General features: G+C 34.3%; 1 protein-coding gene across 1 annotated transcript in view; it reads left to right on the top strand.

The window, feature by feature from the left end:
- LOC138691428 (zinc finger protein 665-like) overlaps positions 1–21,822 on the top strand; it is a 38,802-nt gene that overhangs the window by 8,176 nt on the left and 8,804 nt on the right. Inside the window, exons 5-9 of the mRNA XM_069813354.1 lie at positions 3,232–4,048; positions 9,949–10,098; positions 13,496–13,633; positions 17,052–17,189; positions 20,188–20,249. Of these exons, the coding sequence (XP_069669455.1) occupies positions 3,232–4,048; positions 9,949–10,098; positions 13,496–13,633; positions 17,052–17,189; positions 20,188–20,249 (1,305 nt within the window). The remainder of the gene's footprint in view (positions 1–3,231; positions 4,049–9,948; positions 10,099–13,495; positions 13,634–17,051; positions 17,190–20,187; positions 20,250–21,822) is intronic.

A 21,822-nucleotide genomic window follows, 5' to 3' on the forward strand; every position in this document is an offset into this window, starting at 1 on the left:
ATAAAACCAGTGTATAAAGATCTGTCAGACGTTAACCTACTCAGAAAGTGTTTACATGGCCAGACACAGAACCAAAATGAAAGTTTTAACAACTTAATCTGGGAGCGAGCACCAAAAACAGTATTTGTGGGACATCAAACAATTTGGATTGCTGTGCATGATGCCGTGATCACATTCAATAATGGTGCTGCACGTGGATTGCTGGTTTTGAATGAAATGGGCCTAAAACCAGGTTTCAACACAGAGAGAGCACTATGTCGCATCGACAACGAACGGGTTTATCATGCACAGCAAGCTGCCCAGTCATCCACGAAGGAAGCCAGGACCACAAGAAGGAATGCTGAGAAGCAGAAAGAGTCGGCTCGTGAAGAAGCAGATGATTATGATCCTGGAATGCATTGATGTGAGGTACAATTTGTTATCACTAACTTTAAACCCATTTTTCTCAAATCTAAATTTTTTGACACATATGTTCCTTTTTCTCAGGAACTATTGGAGCTAAAAATCTGAAATTTTGCACACTTCTTTCATATATAGTTTTGAACTTTATCCGCCATAAGACATAAGAATATAATGATAATTTTGGTTTTTAGTGACACATTACCATTGGAAAAATTAGAGCAAAAATGGTTTTCAATTTCTTAAATGTGAATAAATTTATTTCTCCTAACCTGGTAGTCCTAACAACGTATTTGTGGCAGACAAAGTAAAAAAGTATATAATGAACATGTACAAAAAATTTAATCCTGTACTGCATGTCACTTCTGAGAAAAACGTACATGAAGATACCACTGTTTTAGATAAAAATTTCGATAATTTTTATCACATAATAATTTTTATAAAATCAAATACAATAGATAGCAAGACAAACTAAAAACAAAAATAATCTCCAAGGCATTGTGTATATATGGTAAAATTTACATGCAAATTCATTGAGAACCTTGTGAGTAATAGAAATTTTCTTTCCGGAATGTGTGACAGCTAGACGTTCACACTACCTTGTTCCCTTAAGTGTGCTTAAATGCGGCAGGCTAATGTCAGTAGATTTACTGGCATGTAAAGGAACTCCTGCGGGACAAAATTCCGGCACATCTGGCGATGCTGATATAAGCTCTGCTGTTGCGAGCGTCGTTAAATAAAACATAACATTTTAACATTCATTCATTCATTTATTATATTCCATAGACCTTACATGAGCAATGAAGCTTTAAGTTGTGGAACAAATCGAAATTTGATAATATTACAATTACAGTTTTTACAATATTCTACAATTTTTACACTTTTACAATTTAGTAATTTTCTACAATGATGAAGAGAGGTCTGAGGATTCGCCAAAAGATTACCCGGCATTTGCCTTTTGGTTGGGAAAAACCTCGGATCAACCCAACCAGGTAATCAAATCAAAGGGGGTGAAATGAAGTGATGCCGAGGATTCTCCATAGTATCGACCCTTGCTTTGGTTTTGTTATAGTTGAGTATTATTTGTGGCTTGAAATTGTTATCTTCCTTTGAACAAGACTTGCAAGATGCTGTGTTGACAGCAGCACAACAGTTTTTTTTTTCTTGGATTATATAATGTCAGTCTTAGCACCATGAACCCTAAAAGAGACTAAAGAACTTCTCTTCCTTTCTCTATTGTAAACTGTTTCGAATGTCAACTTTTTGTTCTCCCTGTCAATGAGGACTATGTTTTGAGCTAAAAGGATCTCTGTCAAATTACAGCGTGTGAACAAGTTGTCTGTTGGTACCCTTCGTCCTGTACTCTAATATAACATCTTGATCAGTTCTTATTCCTTGGTTCTTGTCTCTTCTCTGGAGACTCATCGGGTTTCCCTCTTTGTATACTGTCATTCTCATAACAGGTATTTGCATCTGGTGATGTCCAGACTTTTATACACTATTTCCTGGGTTTGGTTCTGATAAAATAACTTAGAATAACAACATCCACATGGAGGTGAAAACTGCTCGTCAGCCATATTGAATTCAATAGGAGATTATGCAAGTTTCAAATTGTCACAGACATCTCAAATACTTCTTTCAATTGAGTCAATGTTTTATGTCGATTACTAGGAGTATACTTATCATTAAATGAGAGGAAAAATATTTTATAGGCCTATCTTTTATAATTGAGGACCATTTTTGCAAAACTTGCTAACTGAAAAAACTAAATTTTACAGGAGAGACAAAACACTGTAGTAAACAAGTTTTGCTGTATCTCTCACTTATAGCAGAAAGCAAGTTTTGATAAAACGATCACAGTTTGACACACTACAATGAAGAGAAATTACCCAATTTTACTAAGACGCTTTGAACATCATATAGAGGCCTGCCTTATGTTAACGAATCCATCAAAATATCAAATTTGCAAGTTTTGCAAAAACGGTTTCAATTGTAAATGACATTGTAGCAGAGCTTTGTAAAATTATTACTAGAGTAACTTTTGCTAAACAAGAAATACCAATAATAATAAATTTGTTTTAACAGAAGCTGTCCTAAATAACTGTTCGATAAATCGGCCTCCTAATGAATTCATAAAGAATAAACATTAAAAGCAGTTGTGTGACAATTTGAAAGAAAAAAAAAACATTAAGATAAATGATACGAAAACATAGGAAATCATTTACAATAAAAGTTTCTGGGGTACAAATATTACTAATTATAGCTAAGGATGATTTTAACACATGAAGTCCTATGGCATGAATCATAATAATATAATAATAATACCAATACAGATTTTCTCATGATAATGCTTGCTACGAAATGGAATGAGTTATGTTAAACTGCCAAGTTTTCCTAATTTTGAAGTAACAATTAAATATAAAATTTTATATATCACATGAATAAGGGCTAGAAAGAGTTATAGCACATTAGCAATCCGGAATTTCGAAACAGTCGCAGAAAATAGAACGCTCGTTTCGAAAAAAAAAAAAGTAAAGCAAAGGCCAGTGACTTTGGGCAGAGAGGTTTATGAAAAAGAAGCCAATTAAGTATGTACTAACCTATTATAATCCTCATGAAATACTCTACGTTGCACATGTAAAAACCTATATGCCGAGACAGTTTTGATACTTTCATCATTACCCATAAATTAATTATACAAGGTTGTACCTCAATGTATCTCTAATGGTAATATACCTCCTCATGTAATAGGTTTGTTTGGATTCGAATATTCAATAATTAGATATCTATTTATTGCGGCTATTTTCTAGACTGATATTTTATTTTCTTTAGGATTGCAGCTACCAATGAGAGGACTGTATCGTCAGAATTCGACGGTATTCCACTTGAAGAAAACGAGACTGTGTGTCAGATTCCCAAGAATTCAGGTTCCTTGGGAAAACTTGCGCGGATTCGTGAAAATGAAAAGCAAGTTGAATTTGAATTATCTGAAATATGTTTCCCGAATTCGACAAAATTGAACTGCCATATACCCAAGGACGAAGTTAAGATACCTTTGAAATGCGTTGTTTGCGGTAAGTGTTTTGCAACGAAAAGTATCCTTAAAATTCATGAACTTCGCCATACAGGCGAGAAATCTTTCAGATGCGATGTTTGTGGTAAGTGTTTTGCGACGAAAATTAGTCTTAAAAGGCATGAACTTCGCCATACAGGCGAGAAATCTTTCAAATGCGACGTTTGCGGTAAGTCTTTCACTGAATTCTGTACTCTGAGAAGGCATGAGCGCGTGCACACTGGTGAGAAACGTTTCAAGTGTAATATTTGTAGCAGGCATTTCTCGTACTCCAGTACACTAAAAGTCCATATTCTCGAGCATAGCGGCGAGAAACCATTCAAATGTGATATTTGTGGCATGCGTTTCATGCAATTGTATCAACTTAAAACCCATGAATATCGGCATACAGGCGAGAAACCTTTCAAATGCCATGTTTGTGGCAAGTGTTTTTCGCAGCCTAGTACTTTAAAAAATCATGAACCTCTCCATACCGGAGAGAAACCTTTCAAGTGTGAATATTGTGGGACATGTTTCACACGATTGGGTAATCTAAGAAGACATATCCTTGCACATGGGCCAGAAACCGTTCTATTGTGATGTGGAATCTCTCGCGCTTTTCAGTAATTTAAGATCATGAACGCCGCCACACGGGCGAGAAACCTTTCAAATGCGCATGATACGTTCTTCAAACATCGTGACTTAACTCAGAAATTCAGTAGAATCACTTTCAGTATTATACTACGCTTATCTGAGCAAATTGCCACGTGATTTAATTCTTAAATATTCTATCATAAATTTTTAAGTTTGTTACATATGTTTATGTTAACTGGCTTGTATTCATGAGAGAACGCCATTGATGCACAAATAACATAAAAATGTATAATATCGACTTTACATGTCGTTATTGACTTGCATATCGATATGCATTGTCGTTTCAGTTTTTGGTTTATTGTGAATCAAAAGCACTTTTGTAGTCGTACAGTATAGGTAAGTCTAAAAATTTTGATGGCCGTAAGCATAATTTTACATATTTATCATCTTATTTCTGTCGACCTGGTTGGCGAGTTGGTATGGCACTGGACTTCTATGCCCAAGGTTGCTGGTTCGATCCCGGGCCAGGTCGATGGCATTTAAGTGTGCTTAAATGCGACAGGCTCATGTCAGTAGATTTACTGGCATGTAAAAGAACTCCTGCGGGACAAAATTCCGGCACATCCGGCGACGCTGATATAACCTCTGCAGTTGCGAGCGTCGTTAAATAAAACATAACATTTTTCATCTTATTTCTTATTTCTACTCATCCACGAACATGAAAAATAAAACGGTAAAATAAGGCTTTGTGCTACAAGACTACGAAAAATGTGAACTATAGTGTACTAAGTATAATGAGTGGAACAAAGTGAATCAATATGCTTATGGAAACAAATTATTTTCTTCAGCTCTCACATACAAAAAAATTTAATAACCTACACTTATTCATTCAACAATAAACTGTCCTTAAAATAATAAAAAAGATATAAATTACTTGAAGTAAACCTTTCACGGTTTTATTTGTCATAAATTAGGTTTTTCTTGGAGTAAAAGAGAAAACGCATGATGAAGTTCTCTTTGCAGGAAGAAACAGTCGAGTTCCGAAGTATATGCTGCTATACACGAGAGTGTCAGCAAAATAGCGTACAACCCATTTGTAGTGGTAGTGATATGCAACTCTGCTGTAGGTCGAATGTTACATTGAAGTTACTGAAATGGAAAAATGTTAATTTTTATCGATTTCAACGAAACATTAAGAAATGTCGACAGACGTAGTCCATTGAAGAAGAAGAAGATTGCTCACAAATATATTCGAAGAGAGAAGTCCAAAATATAACCAGGACATTGAGATATAAAAATGTTCAACGTAAGGAGAATACAGAGTCGTAACAGGAAAACGATGAAGAAGTTTCGGACAACATGTAGAAGAATGTGTCTAATGCAAAAGATACAAGTTATGTAATTCGAATTTAACATTACAGGTGTTATCTTTGCATTTCGAATTGGCGACTGAAGGTCAAGCAATGGACCGCATTTGCTATGTGTGATCACCCGAATCCTGAACCATTCTCAACTAAAGTCAGCTGGGACAGCCGGACTTACCAGTGCTTCAGTTCACAGTTTTGAATTCAGTGACTCGTGCGTAATTTATAGGTGACCTTGATCCGCCAGTTCCATAATAGCATCAGAATCAGTAGTATTAGGTACTCCACTGAGGAAGAAAGAGAAATTTCTGCTGCAGTCCGCTGTAACTTTTCCGCTCAACTTGTGCTTGTATGACTATATACATTTGTTATTTGTGTTTTTTAATTAGTCTGTAAAATTGTATCAGCTTCTTTTGTTTCTGGATAAGTGGAAGGAATGCCTGATGCCGTTAACTTCGTAAAATAAATAAATTTATTATTATTATTATTATTATTATTAAAGTAGTGACATATTTCTATGGGTCAGAGGATATCAGTCAAGTTATGCCTGGGAAGAAGGATTTTGTCGCAGTTAGAAAAGTTGTTCCAAAATGAAAGTTAAAACATGCTGCTTAATTTGACGAATATCAGCTACCATAACACAACGCTGTTCTTATCTTCAAAACATGTGCAGTAATAGTATGTATGGAAGGACTGTATAATAATATCGTGCAACTCCTGATACAGTAATAACTGTGCAGTAAATTATCTGTGTACCTGTTTGTCTTCTTGAGTTTTGTAATTACATGTGAGTTCCTCAGTGCCTAGAATGCTATTGTTATTGAATGGTACTGTATTTTCCACTATTACTTAAAAATGATGTCATTGGCGATAAAAAGCGTTTTTCAGTTCTATGTTCGTTTCAGAATCTAATATTTTTCTTTGTAGTTTTATTTGTTTAGGTCTCCTTTTGTTTGAAATATTTATTTTCGTTAAAATAAAGAAAGATGGAATATAAAATCATATAGACCTAACTACAACAAAGAAAACTAAAGAAATGATATTAAATAGTAAAGAGACAGATAAAGTTATAATAAATAATAATAACATTGATACTGTTCAAGAATTTAAATATTTGGGCAGTATAATTGACAAGGATAGTGGAGCCTTTGAGGATGTAAAGAACCGAATAAAAAATGCAAATAGTGCATTTGTCCTGTTGTACCCAATATGGAAATCTCATATTATATCTAGATCTACAAAAATTAAAATCTTTAATAGTAATGTGAAATCAGTCTTGTTATATGGCTGTGAGACATGGAAAACAAGTAAAATTATACAGAATGAGCTGCAAATATTTGTTAATAGAAGTTTACGAAGAATTTTAAATATTATATGGCCAGTTATAAGCACAAACTCAGAACTATGGAAGATAACAAATCACAATAGAAATCAAAAGACGAAAGTGGAATTGGATAGTGCACACAATCAGGAAAGAAGATGGAGCAGTAGAAAGAATGGCTTTGGATTGGAACCCCCAGGGTAGTAGAACAAGAGGAAGGCCAGAAAATACATGGAAGAGAACAGTTTTGGAGGAAATTGCTAGGGAGGGGAAAACATGGAGCGAAGTGAAGAAGTTGGCTACAAATAGGGTCCGATGGAGGCACTTTGTGAATGCCCTATGCTCCTCATGAGGAGATACAGGAGTTTGATTGATTGATTGATTGATTGATTAATTGATTGATTGATTGATTGACTACAAGAACATTTTTCTCAATATAATTTTCTTTGATTTCTTTACTCTGATTTGTTTTTGTTTCTAATTTCCAATTTATATCAAACTATGTTTGAATCTCCTCATGCAGAAAAGACTTCAGTTCATTAGACCTAGTTTTGAGGGGGGGAAAAAAAACATTCTGTACACCATATTCCTTTCTGTGTTGAACTCTGCCCCTGATGTTTCAGTTTCTTTATTTCCAAGCATTGGACTGAATATCTTTCTGGACAGGCCAATGGAGCCACTCATAAATATATGATTTTCATCGATGTCTTGTTTTTTTTTTTTTTTTTTTTTTTTAATTTGTGACTGAAGCCCTTTCTGCATGGGGCGATTCATTTACAGGGAAAAAAAGTCATAAATTTACATACAACAAAATATTTCTGAATGTAATTTTATTGCTTTCCTTAATTTTATTTATTTGGCTTGTTTGTTGATTAATTTTACTTAAATGAAAATCAACGGATTGTTATGAATCTTGGTATTAGTGGCATCCCTAGAATCCACCCACCAATATGCAAACATGTTTGATACAACGTATTGTGCCGAGCATTATCGTGTTACTGTGTTTAACTAATCAGCAACATTTCAATTGATGATAAAGATACGCGAGAACAGCTCAGGCAGGAAGGAAAACTTTCTCTCATAAGATAAGTCTGCGAAATTTGGCTTCATGATTCGATTGGAGATTTATTACTTGATTTTCAGTGTAGGAATTCTCTCCATCTTCAACTGGGGGTGTTTTGATTGAATTTCATACACTTTTTTTTTTTTCGGTAGCTGAATATGTGGTGACTTCCCTGTTTTGTGTTTTCTTGCTTCTTTTCCTTGTTTCTGCATTCGCTTTATTTCTCTTTTTTCTTACAGTTTAATCTCCATCTCTCGTACTGGATCTTCCATTGATATTTGACCTTGATCTGCAACTTCATCCCGATATGTATTCTGGATCCTTGTCACTGTCACAGACTTCATCGTCAAACTCTACATTGTCTTAGCAGTAGCATCTGAACTTTCTTCTATAATTCCCATAATATTGCCAGGATCATCACGTAAGTTTTCATCCTTTGTTACTGTTTTAGATAAAATACGCTCACAACAAAATAAATAAACTGCACTGACAGGAAAATGTTCTATTACGAAATTGTGACTTATACACTTCCAAAATATCTTAAAATAACTACAGATGGAGGCATAACTGGAAGGAGAGGAGGTTCGATTGGTGGAAAATGCTGTGAGGATGAATTTATGACCCCATTATACGGCAAAATTACTAATGATAGTATTCTATCGACGCTAAATAACCTAGTAGTTGATACAGCGTCGTTAAATAACCAACTAAAATATGATAGCATGCTAGGGATAATGTAAGTATGTAATACTATTAAAAGAATTAAATAGATACAATATCCTTAACACGTGTTCTTATACTGATTATGGTGACGTCCATAAAAAATAGTAAATTATAGTTTATTTAATGACGTTCGCAACTGCAGAGGTTATATCAGCGTCCCCAGTGTGCCGGAATATTGTCCTGCAGGAGTTCTTTTCCATGCCAGTAAATCTACTGACATGAACCTGCCGCATTTGAAGACACTCAAATGACATCGACCTCGGCCGGGATCGAACCCGCAACGTCGAGCTTAGAAAGCCAGCGCTATACCAACTACGCTACCGAGGACGGCGACACGTCCATCAATATTTCTTTGTAAGGACATTATATAATCTGCATGTAAGATAACTGGTTGAAATACATAACTAAGAAAAAGGAAAATATTTATCTTCCATTACGTCTCAGTCTAGCCTCGTACAAAGTATAGGTTATAGCTGACGTTTACTAATGTAGGCCTAAGTGATATTGTTGAGAAAGTCACTTCCCAAGTTGCTAGGTAACTTAAGATGAAAAGTAACATTAGTCAATCCCGAAATAATGTATGTTGGGTAATGGGTAAGTCCATGTCGGACATTATTGAAGACGTCAAAATCGGTGAGTGGACTTCAAATTTATTTCATTCCATGGAATTCGTACCTCATTTGGAACATGTCAAAAAAAATCTTAATAGTAGCTACTACAAAGTCTAAATTCTTAATCTCAGTCCAGTTGAAATATATACGGAAGGGTTTCAGAATATACTAGAACAATACACTGGGTTAGTATCAAGGCCCATACGTAATACAAGGAAATTGTCATGCAGCGTTGTTCAGTGTCATAGAATACATGTGCAGATTAGAAGGCGTAAGAAATTAGGTATTCATTGATTAACTTTGCAACTTCTTTACAGTGTTAACTTTCCGAGAAATTCGGTACTTCTTTAATTTAGCCATACAGAGAACACAAGAGGAGCAAAAAATGTAACTGGATAGAATATAGCCTGAGGAAAAAGAATTCATGAGAAGGGGCAACATGCAATTCTTATTTTCATTGGAATTGGAAGTATGAAGGACAATCACAGCTTCCTTGATTACCGGGTCTGGCGTGTCGCCAAGTAACAGCATGCCTAGATAGATTAAGAAAGCTGTGTGTTTTTGTGTATGCAAATAAGTAACGAGAAGGTTCTGAAGTCGCTACTTTTTGGGGTGCAGCGATATTCACGCTTGGAATATCAGGAGTTTCGAAGCATTCTGAACTGCAAAAAGTAGTGATGCTCTAAAAGTGTTTGTGATTATGTATGAACGTATCCTTAACCCTTACAAGCAAAAATCACGGCTTCCTTAGCCGTGGTTAAAACGGTTGCTCAGTTGCTCATTATCTTTGCCTTGTATAAGCAATCCTAACTACAGTTTAACTTCGTTGTGTTTGTGATCTGGAAGAGAATAAATTGTGCGACTGTGCTGAGATAAACATGGATTGCTACGATTGTGATAACATATCGGAGAAGAAATCTGAGGGATCTCCCTTGCTGATCACTATTCCCGTAGTGAGATCTGAAACTGAGGTGAGATGCTGTTTTTCACTTGGGAGAGTTATACTAAATTAATTAATATTCCCAGTATAATAATAATAATAATAATAATAATAATAATAATAATATCAGACAAATCTGCTGTTTTTAATATTTTTAGATATAATTTTCAATGAGGAATCCGTATACTGAAGTTTTCCCCTAAATTTAATACCCAAACTTCTAGGGATGATAGAAGAGACCAAAAGAAACATTTTTTGTTAAATGACCATGGGCCTGAAAGTATTGAATGACAAAACCAGAAAATCTACTGTACTGTAAGGAATAAACACTACAGGTGTAACATTACTTTATGACACTCATGCTTCCAAACCAACAATACTAACATTAATCAGGATGAATATTATGTCCCAGCCACTATAGTAACTTGATAAAATACCTTCAAAATGCCTTGGATTTATAGTATTGACTAGTAGAAATTGATGTGGTCACTAGGAGAGATGTAAGCCCACCGAATCCGCCCTAAATACGTACCTTGCTTACACACGAAAATTGTCGTGCGTGAACGAACAAAACAGCCATATTTCTTTAATGTAATAGTGGGTTTCAGTGTTGCCAACGTAGTAATACTACATACCTAATCAAACCTAACCTAATCTCTCATAATAATACACGCTTAATCAAACCTAACCTAATCTGTCACATAATATAAACATAACGTGTCACATAATATTACACATCTGTAGTTACATTCCACACATTATCATTTCGTTTTCGTGTATTGCCGGCCCTGACAATCGTCTCGGTTGCCGTCTAGTGGAAGTGGATCGTACTAATTCCAAGAAGAAAATATGGAAACTTTCATAATGATTGCATTTTACATGTTTCATGATATATTAAATGTGTTAATATAGTAATAATTCTCTATATATACATGTGTTGTGGTTGTGATAATAGTATTGAAAATTGGTTTATAGTGCTACATTGACAGTGATAAAAGTGTGCAATATTCGTTCAGTGGCTGGTGGATGCTCTATATTAACCTTAATCGGTAAACACGCCATGACGTCAGAGTGATATGTTGTGCTGTGACAAAGCAGTACATTATGTTCATTCAGAGTAGAGAGATGGAATAGTTCACTTGGGCTGAATTAACAGATACACACTTAGTTTATAGTACATTTGAAATGCTGATTCGGTGAGCAGTGGATTGGCCGTGGTGGGCCCATTGGTTGGCCTGCTCGTTCTCCTGACCTCACCCCACTTGACTTTTGTGTGTGGGGCACATGAAGAGCCTGGTGTACAAGTTTTCAATTGAATCGGAGGATGAGCTCATCACTGGGTGCTTGCAGCTGCTGACTCTCTACAGCACATACCTGGAGTTTTGAGCATATACGACAGGCAATGACACGTCGTTGCAGAGTTTGTATTGAAGCAGAAGGCCACACTTTTGAATAGTTTGTGTGAAGGATTACTAATTGAAGTGGTTTTGAAGCATGAGTGTCATAAGTAACGTTACAACTGTAAACTTAGTATGTTTATTCCTTACAGTATAGTACAGTTTCTGGTTTTGTCATTCAGTAATTAGTTTCAGACCCATAGTCATTTAACAAAAAACGTTTGTTTTGATCTCTTCTACCATCCCTAGAAGTTTGGGTGTTGCATTTAGTTACACCCTGTATTTCAAGTAAAGGGAATTGTTTGTGAATGTAGTAAACTACATGTGAAATGAGATGTGTGTGGTAATGGAAGTGCAAACGTTGAGATTTCTAGTGAAGGAAAGGAACGTAGGGACATAATACACACGATACAATGTAATGTGGAGAACGTAAAAGTTGTTGTAAGGGGTTAGGTACAATTTACAGCAGTAAAATTTTGTAAATATTCAACATTTTTTCCCTCCATTATTGTATCTTGTACAATAATGAAAATTAGTATGTGTAAAACACTGTCCTTCTGCTATATGATAAAAATATGTTTACGATAAAAAAAATTATTAATATATATATATATATTTTTTTTTTCTTCAAAATTCAAAATGGTGGCAGTTCACTGTGCAGTGATGAAGCGTTTCCCTCATAACTCAAAAACTATCCCAAAATTGTGTGATGAAATTTTTGGTGTGTATTTATGCATGTCATATCTACAATATGATGCGAAATCATTTTTATATATATGTATATAGTGTTAGAAGAAAATACTGATGTTTTGTAACTTTTTAAAATTAATTTATTTTTTATCAGACAATCTGTCAAAGGTAGAGTCCTGATGTTTGTACACAAAAGGTCAAAACTCAATAAAATGACTAGTCACAATACGGTTTATTTTTCTCACAACTGTTATTTTAAACTGTTGTCTGTTTCGTTTCCTTAGCAACCTAAACAATTTTAATTTAATTTCTCTTAAAAGTAAAATTTCCTTCATTCACTGCTTTTCAAATGTTTCTTATGTATCTCTACTTCGTAATGCCATAAAATAGTCCTTGTATAAATGGTATAATGCTTGGAGCTGCAAGACGTTCTATTTTTTCCAGCTCTGTTATCTCTGTAACCTCTCAATTTCGGATATAGGTATGTTAGGTTTAATCAACGTAGAACGTGTCAGGGAACATGTTCCAGAAATTCTAAACATTAAAGTTGTTACTTCCTGTGTGTGTGTGTGTGTGTGTGTGTGTGTGTGTGTGTGTGTGTGTGTGTGTGTGTGTGTGTGTGTGTGTGTGTGTGTGTGTGTGTGTGTGTATATATATATATATATATATATATATATATAAAGTTTCTGAGTTCTGATGGAAACGCTTTATCACTGCACAGTGAACTGCCCCTTACCAAGAAGAAAAAGAAAATCCAAGTTTGTCAGCCTTATGTTTTCCGTAAATATAATTGCAATATGAGTGGAGTACATACTCTTATCTACTTGGAAAAAATAGCATGTACCAATACTTTCATGGTTATTAGATGTATGCTTGAACAATGCTTAGCTTCTCAGTCAGTCGATCATATGGAAAGTCTTTGAATGCACTCGCCTTCGGCCATGAAATAACGCAAGCCTAAAATATGACACTTCTCCAAAGAGTGGAAGACGAGTTCGTTCCTCCGATACCATTCCAGAACACACAGGAAGGATCATTGTGGGCACATAATTATAGCCCAACAACAAAGACGGCGATACAAGATTTGTGGCAATGTAAAAGCATGTCAGAGATTCAATGATCCTCTCCATGATATCCGCTTTGCACCAAATCATGAGTAAAAGTAAGGACTTATGTCATGTGTTTTGTTTACGTGATTGTTAGGTCATCTTTATGTCTGCCATGTTGTAATGTCATTGCGACCACGTAACGTTATAGTTTGTTATACTTTACGAAAATAAGAGATATCCTAATGTAAAAGAATCCCAAAGTGCCCAACTAAGATGTATCGTTTTACTTCAGGAACGGAAAATTTTGGTTGGACATATGACTGGTGTAAAGGAGGAATATGTTGAGCAGAGCCATGATCTCAAATCTGAAGCCAAATTTGAGGAAGATTCGCAGTCGGTTTCGCTCCCTGTGGTGAAAAGTGAACCTGAGGTGAGTGAAGCACAAGGAATGTGTTCTTCCAGTGTTTTTCTTGTATTTTGATAAGCTTATACACTGGGTCTTTGGTCTATGATACAGACAGAAAATATATCATTACTGTTTGCTATTACAGGTTATGTCATTTTGCAGAGATGTTTAATGTTGAACTGTTATCTCACTTTTATGTTTGAAATTTGAAAACGAAATTTATTGTTACACACTCTCTTAATAGTTGCCAAATTACACATTCCCAAAGTTTGTTTGGTAATATGTTGTGCTTAAGAACACGACTTCTTTTCGTTGTCTTTGTGCCTTTGTCTAAAATTCTGAAATTTTTTACGGCTTCAAATAGGCCTAAATAATTTTTTGTAGCTCTATGTACAGATATTAGCGTCATTACTTTATAAGGAGTTAGGTTATTTTTTAACATTTACATAAATTACTCTAGGCCCATCTAATACAGCGACCATAACGGAATGTTCAAATTATTTTAGAATACGTACATGTTCCGATTAAATTCTACATTTTCTATACAACTCTTCATAAAGATGATAGGCACTGAATTACATAAGAAAATTGTCATAGAGATCGACCACAGATAACTGAAACTGTGGCTACAGAATCCTCAGGTAACAGGGGATTACTGTAAGTATAATATGATAAGTAAAAAGAAAATTTCAATGATATTCCATTACTGTAATTATAATCCTGCTACCATACATTGTAAATCTGTTAGATTACTAAGAAATTCTTTGAAAAGTTCTTTAAAACAATAAACATCATTGTCAGCGTAAGAATTAAAAATATAAAAATTTCTTTTACCCATCTAACATCAGTAATTGACCCTAAATTGGGAACGAAGTTTGTTTGAAGTGAAAGAAATATTGTTTCCATTTCACAAACCTTTTAATTTGATAAAAATGAAAGGAACAATACATAGAAAATTTTAATTACTGTTTGTCTTATCTTAATGGTGTAGTGAATACATTATTGGGAAACAATGTTAATGTTTTTGTTTGGTGGTATTATAGGAACTACATTAATTGTTTACACTATGTTTGTAAGAAGAACACTGACTTTGAGATGCGGTGTAATTTGTGCTTGAAAACGCAGGATGATTGAAAAAGAAAAGAAAACCTACCCTTTTATATAAAACTACATACATTTAGGTATAGCCAGTACTAATATTTATTGTAATTTTTCGTATGTTTGTCAACATTCTCCTGTACCGTGTATCATAATAAGAGAGCGAAAATTTCAAAGGAACCACAATTTAATGATAAAACTGATGTCTCATTTAGAAACTTGCATTTTATGTTACGTTCAAACAATTTTGATATGTTCACCCTGAGTGGTATGGCAGAAGTCCGAATGAACCGTATCGTGACTTTGATCAATGTTGCCATTAATATGGGAGAGTCAGGCTGGGTAGCGCAGTCGGTATAACTCTCGCCTATTGTTCTCGAGATTGCGAGTTCGATCCCGGTCCAGGCTCATGTCAGTAGATTTACTGGCATGTAAAAGAACTCCTCTAGGTCAAAATTTCGGCAATTGTGAACGTCGTTAAATAAACCGTAACTCAAAATGTTTAATTCATATGGAAGGCCACGCTTGGTAGTTTCGTAAACAAGGTGGAAGGAACCTATTAATTCAATACGGACAGGTTTTGTCAAATAAGTTATTTGGTACGTTCAGTAGTAACAGAATCTACATATAGATTATTAATGATTAAAGATTATCAATTTTTACGTAGATTTTTCGCACAAAAGTGCATATATACTGTGGAATTTCGGCCACTAAGTCACTCAATTGAATGCGCTTCTTCTGTAATGGCAGTTCACATAATATATGTTAATATACTCGTGTGTGTATATATATATATATATATATATATATATATATATATATATATATATATATCGAACATTGAGTAAGGCCACAAAGGGGAAAACACTAGATGAGAGGGATTCGATCCCGTACTGCGGATTAAACTTCGGCATATCTGAGTGGTTAGAGCGCTTGGTACGTAGAACCAAGGATCCGCGTTTGATCCCCTGCACCAGAGCGAATTTTTGTCCTCTAGTAACCAAAATATTCTATATTCGCTTGGTTTCCATTAGCTGTAGAACAACTTTGTCCGTGTGGAACTCTTACAGTGCTACAGCGAAGCATTTTGAAAAAAATTGTATAGAAAGAAAAGGTACAAGAAAAGTCACAGTTCAGAGGACTATTAAATTGCTTATATGACAGGAATTTCTTCTTCATTTAGCTCCTTTTTTTTTTTGTGATGGTTCAGAAGAACTTTCTAATTTATCAAATCAAGTACAGGAAAAAACATATACACTACCAACGACTGGTAATATCATTAAAAGAGCAATTTTCGTTATGAACAACAAAAAGGATAATCCAGAAGAATTTGCAAGACAGCTTCAGAAAAACATAAATTCAGGCCAGCTCTGGAACTTCCAAATACACGAATTGTACAATCAATAGTTTCCGGATTCCATAATGTCCCTTACTCATACATGTTGAAAAGATGTTGCAAAACGCTTGTTTTCAAAGTGTGTGGTAGCTTCAGGTATGATGTTTCAGTACTTGTCAGTACAAAACAAAATGCTCCTAGTGTGCCAATCCAGAATAAATGAAATTTATAAAAAAAAAAGGTTAGAGATGTCAGAATCGGGTAGGTAGAAATGTTTGGAAATGTATTTGTACAGTAGGTAGTGCAGGCAATGATGGGTTTTAACAGCTGTCTTCCTTCATTGAAGTCCACACCTGTGGAGTAACGGCTAGTGCGTCTGGCCGCGAAACCAGGTGGCCCGGGTTCGATTCCCGGTCGGGGCAAGTTACATGGTTGAGGTTTTTTCCGGGGTTTTCCCTCAACCCAATATGAGCAAATGCTGAGTAACTTTCGGTGCTGGACCCGGACTCATTTCACCGGCATTATCACCTTCATCTCATTCAGACGCTAAATAACCAAAGATGTTGATAAAGCGTCGTAAAATAACCTACTGAAAAAAAAAACCTTAATTGAAATGTAATTTCTAGCCATCCAGTACAATCAACAAAAAATATTGTGCTGAGAATAGAACACTCCAAAGTCTTATTGTTTTTTCACAAAACTGTGCAAATATTGGTTAATCTAACACAATGTTGAACATATGCTGCAATATAATGCACATTTTATATGCAGTAAGGCCTAAATATGCAAGAAAATATGCACGACTAGCTTTGTATTATCACAGATGGTCATAACATGTTTAAAAATGTTTTTGCATAAACATTTGAATTTGTATTTGAATCTTGGCCCTATTCATCATATTGTAAAGCTGCTGCATATGGACATATAGAGAGCAGTTTGTAATGTTGGAAGTCGTCTTCTAACACTCTGTAATAAATTGCTCATTTAAGATGTCTCTTTGTACTGCAGGAACGGAATTTCTTGGATCAGCATGTGACTGGTATAAAGGAGGAATATGTGGACCAGAGCTATGATCTCACATCTGAGATAAAATTTGAGGAAGATCCGTTGCCAGTTTCGCTCTCTATGTTGAAATGTGAACCAGAGGTGAGTGCAGCGCAAGGAATACACTGTATGTCGACCTTCCAGTGTTTACCTTATATTTTGATTGCAATGAAGACTATTTCTTTACAATAGTACTTACAGTGCCTTTTACTCTATGATAGAGACAAAATACACTTATCACTATTTGCTATTACAAGTTATGTCATGTTGCAGAGAACTAATGTAAAACTGTTACCTTGTTTTATGTTTTAAATTGCTTGTTACGCTTACTCTTAATGGTTCCCAAGGTACACATTCGCACAGTGTGTTTGAAAAAATGTTTTGTTTAGGGCACGACTTCGTTTCGTCTTTTCTGTGTCTTTGTCTAAAATTCTTAATACTTTTTACTATTTCCAAATCATTTATTTTGGTTTAGATGTATGTACAAACATTATCATCTGGCGTGATTTGTTTTTGTCATATTGTTTTTTAAGTATTTATGTATTTGCAATATATCCTTTGTAGAACATTGTCTAACCCATAGAGAAAAGATATTTTATAATTTTACTATAAATTATATAGGTGATTTTCAATCGATTCCAGAATAGTTTTTAAATTTTGAAAATCTTGCAATTGCGCCAGCTCGGAATAAGTGAAACACAGAACATTATCTAACTTGTAGAGAAAATATATTTTGTAATGCTATGATAAATTATGTAGCCGATTTTGAGTGGGTTCCAGAATAATTTCTAAATATTGCAAAATGTTCTGATACACACATACAGGTATAGCATGCATGAAACTATGGTTTATTTTTTTATTCTTATTCTGTCAGTGAAGTGCATTTCAGTTGAATATACTTGAATAAACATGAAATTAGAAACTTCAATTTACCAATTTTAAAATTACTAGAAATGAACATAACGTATTTGAGTTTTTTTTTTGGCCTTCTTATAAGTAGACTCCAATTTCGTTAAAATTCTCGGGAAAGTTATCAAGTTCATGTAATGGTTAAACTAATTTTCAAACCAATTTCTTCTCTAGGATATAATGGTCATTATGTTCATAGTAAAGGAATATTTGTGTACTGGAGCTTTAGTATAATTGTATAGATCATGATTTTTCGTGGAAGATATTATGGTGTCCAAATACTGATTGAGACAATTTATCTAATTGAAGTCTTTTCTGCGCTTAACCCTTAACCCATTGAGAGCAAATGCTGGGTAACTTTCGGCGCAGGACCAGGGACTGATATCGCTGGCATAATCACCTTAATTTCACTCAGACCCTAGGTAACCATTGCAGTTAATAAGGTGTCGTAAAAGGAACTACTTACAAAATCCACCAAATTCATGATTAGAAATTGAGTTGTTCGTTCGTAGATAATTTCTGATATTATACAGTAGTTAAATAGTTATTCTATAACAGCCATTTTCCACCAGTTTGTCATGGCACACTCCAATGATTGTCTTGTGTGTGGCAGAATACGTATGTGGTGCCAGTCAGTGTCCAGTAAACACAGTGTAGGTGTGCGAGCAGCAGAGAGAGAATGGCTGACGTGCTCTAGGGTAGCCAGATCAATGAAATTAGAATATCGTGCCAACCTTAAACAAAAATGTATTTTACTTGGCTTAGTGAAAGAAAATGTTTCGTGCATGAAATACCCTAGTAACACATGTAATAATATTGTGTGGTTTCGGATATCCTAAAAAAAAAAATAATAATAATAATAAAAACACGCATAATTATCTATAGTAAAGTCACAAGAGGTCTCAGATTTGCCGATAAATCCATGAGCGAAGCGAATGGATTTATTTGGGAAATCTCAGACTTCAAGTGACATTTATTATTACTATTTCGTGAATAAAATAAAAAATGTAAATAATATATCCCTAAAATTCTCTCACTAAATGCTAATAATTGTATATTTATGAATACTTAACCTATTCACACATTGTGAAGTCAAAATAGATGAATAACGATTAGTGCAATAATGAAATTGAATTTTATTCAGTAATGCCAATTGAGAAAAGAAAAGTGCTGATTTAAAAATGTTAATTACATGTACTGCACTTTTCTCTTGTTATTACAACAGAAATATATTTTCATTATCTGCTAAAATCGTAATTTAATTTAAACTTAATTGCAAATAACCTGATTAATACATTAATTAAATTAACAATTGGGAAGGAGTGTCACTTTCGTTAGATACAATGGACATGGAATTAGAAGATGAAGATGTAGATGTGGAAGTAAAATTTCGCACTTTATTTAGTACAATAGATTAATACTCATAGATCAACGTGGAAACAGTTGGCGACACTGACTAAACAAAAGAACGACCATTCAACAAATTGATGGTGATAAAATCGAGCTGCAGAAATTATCGCGATGTGTGACTGTGATTGGTTGGAATTCAAAATTTAATTATACTTCATTGGCCGAAAATTGTTTAACATCATATAAGCGAAATAATCATACTAATATTACATTGCAGTAATTTTCTGTCATTAAATTTTGCATTTCTGTCATAAACTTCAGATGAAGGTACAAAAATTGTGTTACTTCAATTTGTGAATAATATATATATATATATTATTTCGCTTCTCAACGTTTTTTTTGCACCATACGACTTTTCATCTTTCGTCATATTATCATTCCTCGGTATGTTAAGTCATAATATTTAAAATATTTTATTTTATATATTAGTACATATAAATTTACCTCATTTATTTGTCTTTTATAGTACTCTTTCCCTTTTAAAACCCTGAATATTCCCGTCCTACTTGGGAACAGCAGCTTTAGATTATATGAGTGTGCCGAAAGATTTTAAATTACACCTTCAGTGTACCACATGTTGAAAAAGTTCGAAAAAAGCTGTTCTGTAAGGGAAAGAAGTACTCCATGAAAAAGTGCCCCAAGAATTGTCTTCTGTTAGCTAAAACTCTAGGCCCAGTATGATTTAAATACATATATTTGGCATCTAAAATGGATACACTTTTATTAATGTAAATTATGTTATCTTTCTGTTTCATTTTCTCTGTATTTTTGGGAAGAGCAGAGTGACTGTGAGGACCCAGGGGTGGAAGTAACGGCAGAGGACAACGACATTTTGACCGAAAGGTGAGTGTGGTGTGCGAACCTTCACATAGAGAGTTAATTGTGTTTGAAGTGTCCGTTTACTTGACTGTCTAGAAGCACCTTCAGGAGACCCATCTGAATCATCCAGCAAAAATCAGTCATCACATTCACACTCCAATTCCCTTGGTATCTGGTTTCCATAATGTACGGTTGAAACCTTCCTTCATGTTCTTCATTAAAAGTGTCTAGATTTCTAGGAAAATAATTTAGATGGACATGCTAGAAGTGGGCGTTTACACTATATTGCAGCCCAGAGTCTTGAACCTCTCCAACTTACTTTCTACAGTTTCTTCATAATTGGAGTCTTTGTAATTCCGTTGGAAATTATGAACTACTCTCGGCTCCACAAGTAAAGAACCCTGGCCTCACACCACTTCTACACAGATGACAGTGATTGACAGGCCAGTTAGGGGAAGTTGTCTTGCTAAAACTTTCAGCTGTTGCCACATTTGCTCTTGGCTGGACTCTTTAAATGTAGACTATTTTCTTTTGCAACTGGTTGGATTCTTTTCAATGTACTTTCTATTTGCGAATAAATTAAATCAGTTGCATAATAATAATAATAATAATAATAATAATAATAATAATGATGATAATTTATTTATATATTTATATTTATATATTTATATTTATATATTTAATGTGCTGTACAACAGCCAGTGGCCAATTACAGTTCAGCACAAATATAACAAAAACATAATACAAAAATAATTATTACACATAAATACAATTACAATTAATTACAATAATGACGATGAATGGATAACTAAGAATACTATGAGACAATGATAATTGAGTACAATGCCTAAATTGAGTACAATGCCTAAAAGAATACATAAATGATAAATCGTTGCCAAGAGCAAATTAAGTCTATACATTGAAGGGATCGAATTTGCAGCCATGCATGTTGGCATTTTTAATGCATCTGGAGACTGCTGAAAGAAATTTCGAATTTCTAATATAGAAAAGTTTGTGGGCTCTCATATCTTTTGTTGGAATACGTAAGGTAATATTGTTTAAGAAAGAGTCGCAGGATATATCACCTTTGAGGACTTTACAAAAGAACAGATAATCTAGCTCATGGCATCTAGCATATAGATTTTGACAATTAAAATATTCACATTTTCTCTCATAACTATACCCGGAATTAATGGGCAGAACTCTGAATGAACATAAGGATATCAATTTTCTTTGTATATTTTCTAATTTATCCGAGTCCGTAGTTGTAATCGAGTTCCAAACTACAGATGCATGTTCGAGTTTCGATCGCACCAATGTATAGTATAGCATTAAAAGAGAATCGGGCGTGGAAAAAGAATAAGTTATTGACCGTATTATTCCTAATAATAATAATAATAATAATAATAATAATAATATGTTTGTTTGTTTGTTAGTTTGTTTGTTTACGTGCAAACCAACAGCACAAGGCCAATTAAAGTTTAGCACGATACAGAACAGAACAAAACAACAAATGATGATGAGAATGAATGACAGAAAATGGCAATGAGTTGAAAATACAAACAATATAATAGTCCACATCAATCATTGATAAAAT

The sequence above is a fragment of the Periplaneta americana genome, chromosome 16, assembly GCF_040183065.1.
Source record: "Periplaneta americana isolate PAMFEO1 chromosome 16, P.americana_PAMFEO1_priV1, whole genome shotgun sequence".
Taxonomy (NCBI): domain Eukaryota; kingdom Metazoa; phylum Arthropoda; class Insecta; order Blattodea; family Blattidae; genus Periplaneta; species Periplaneta americana.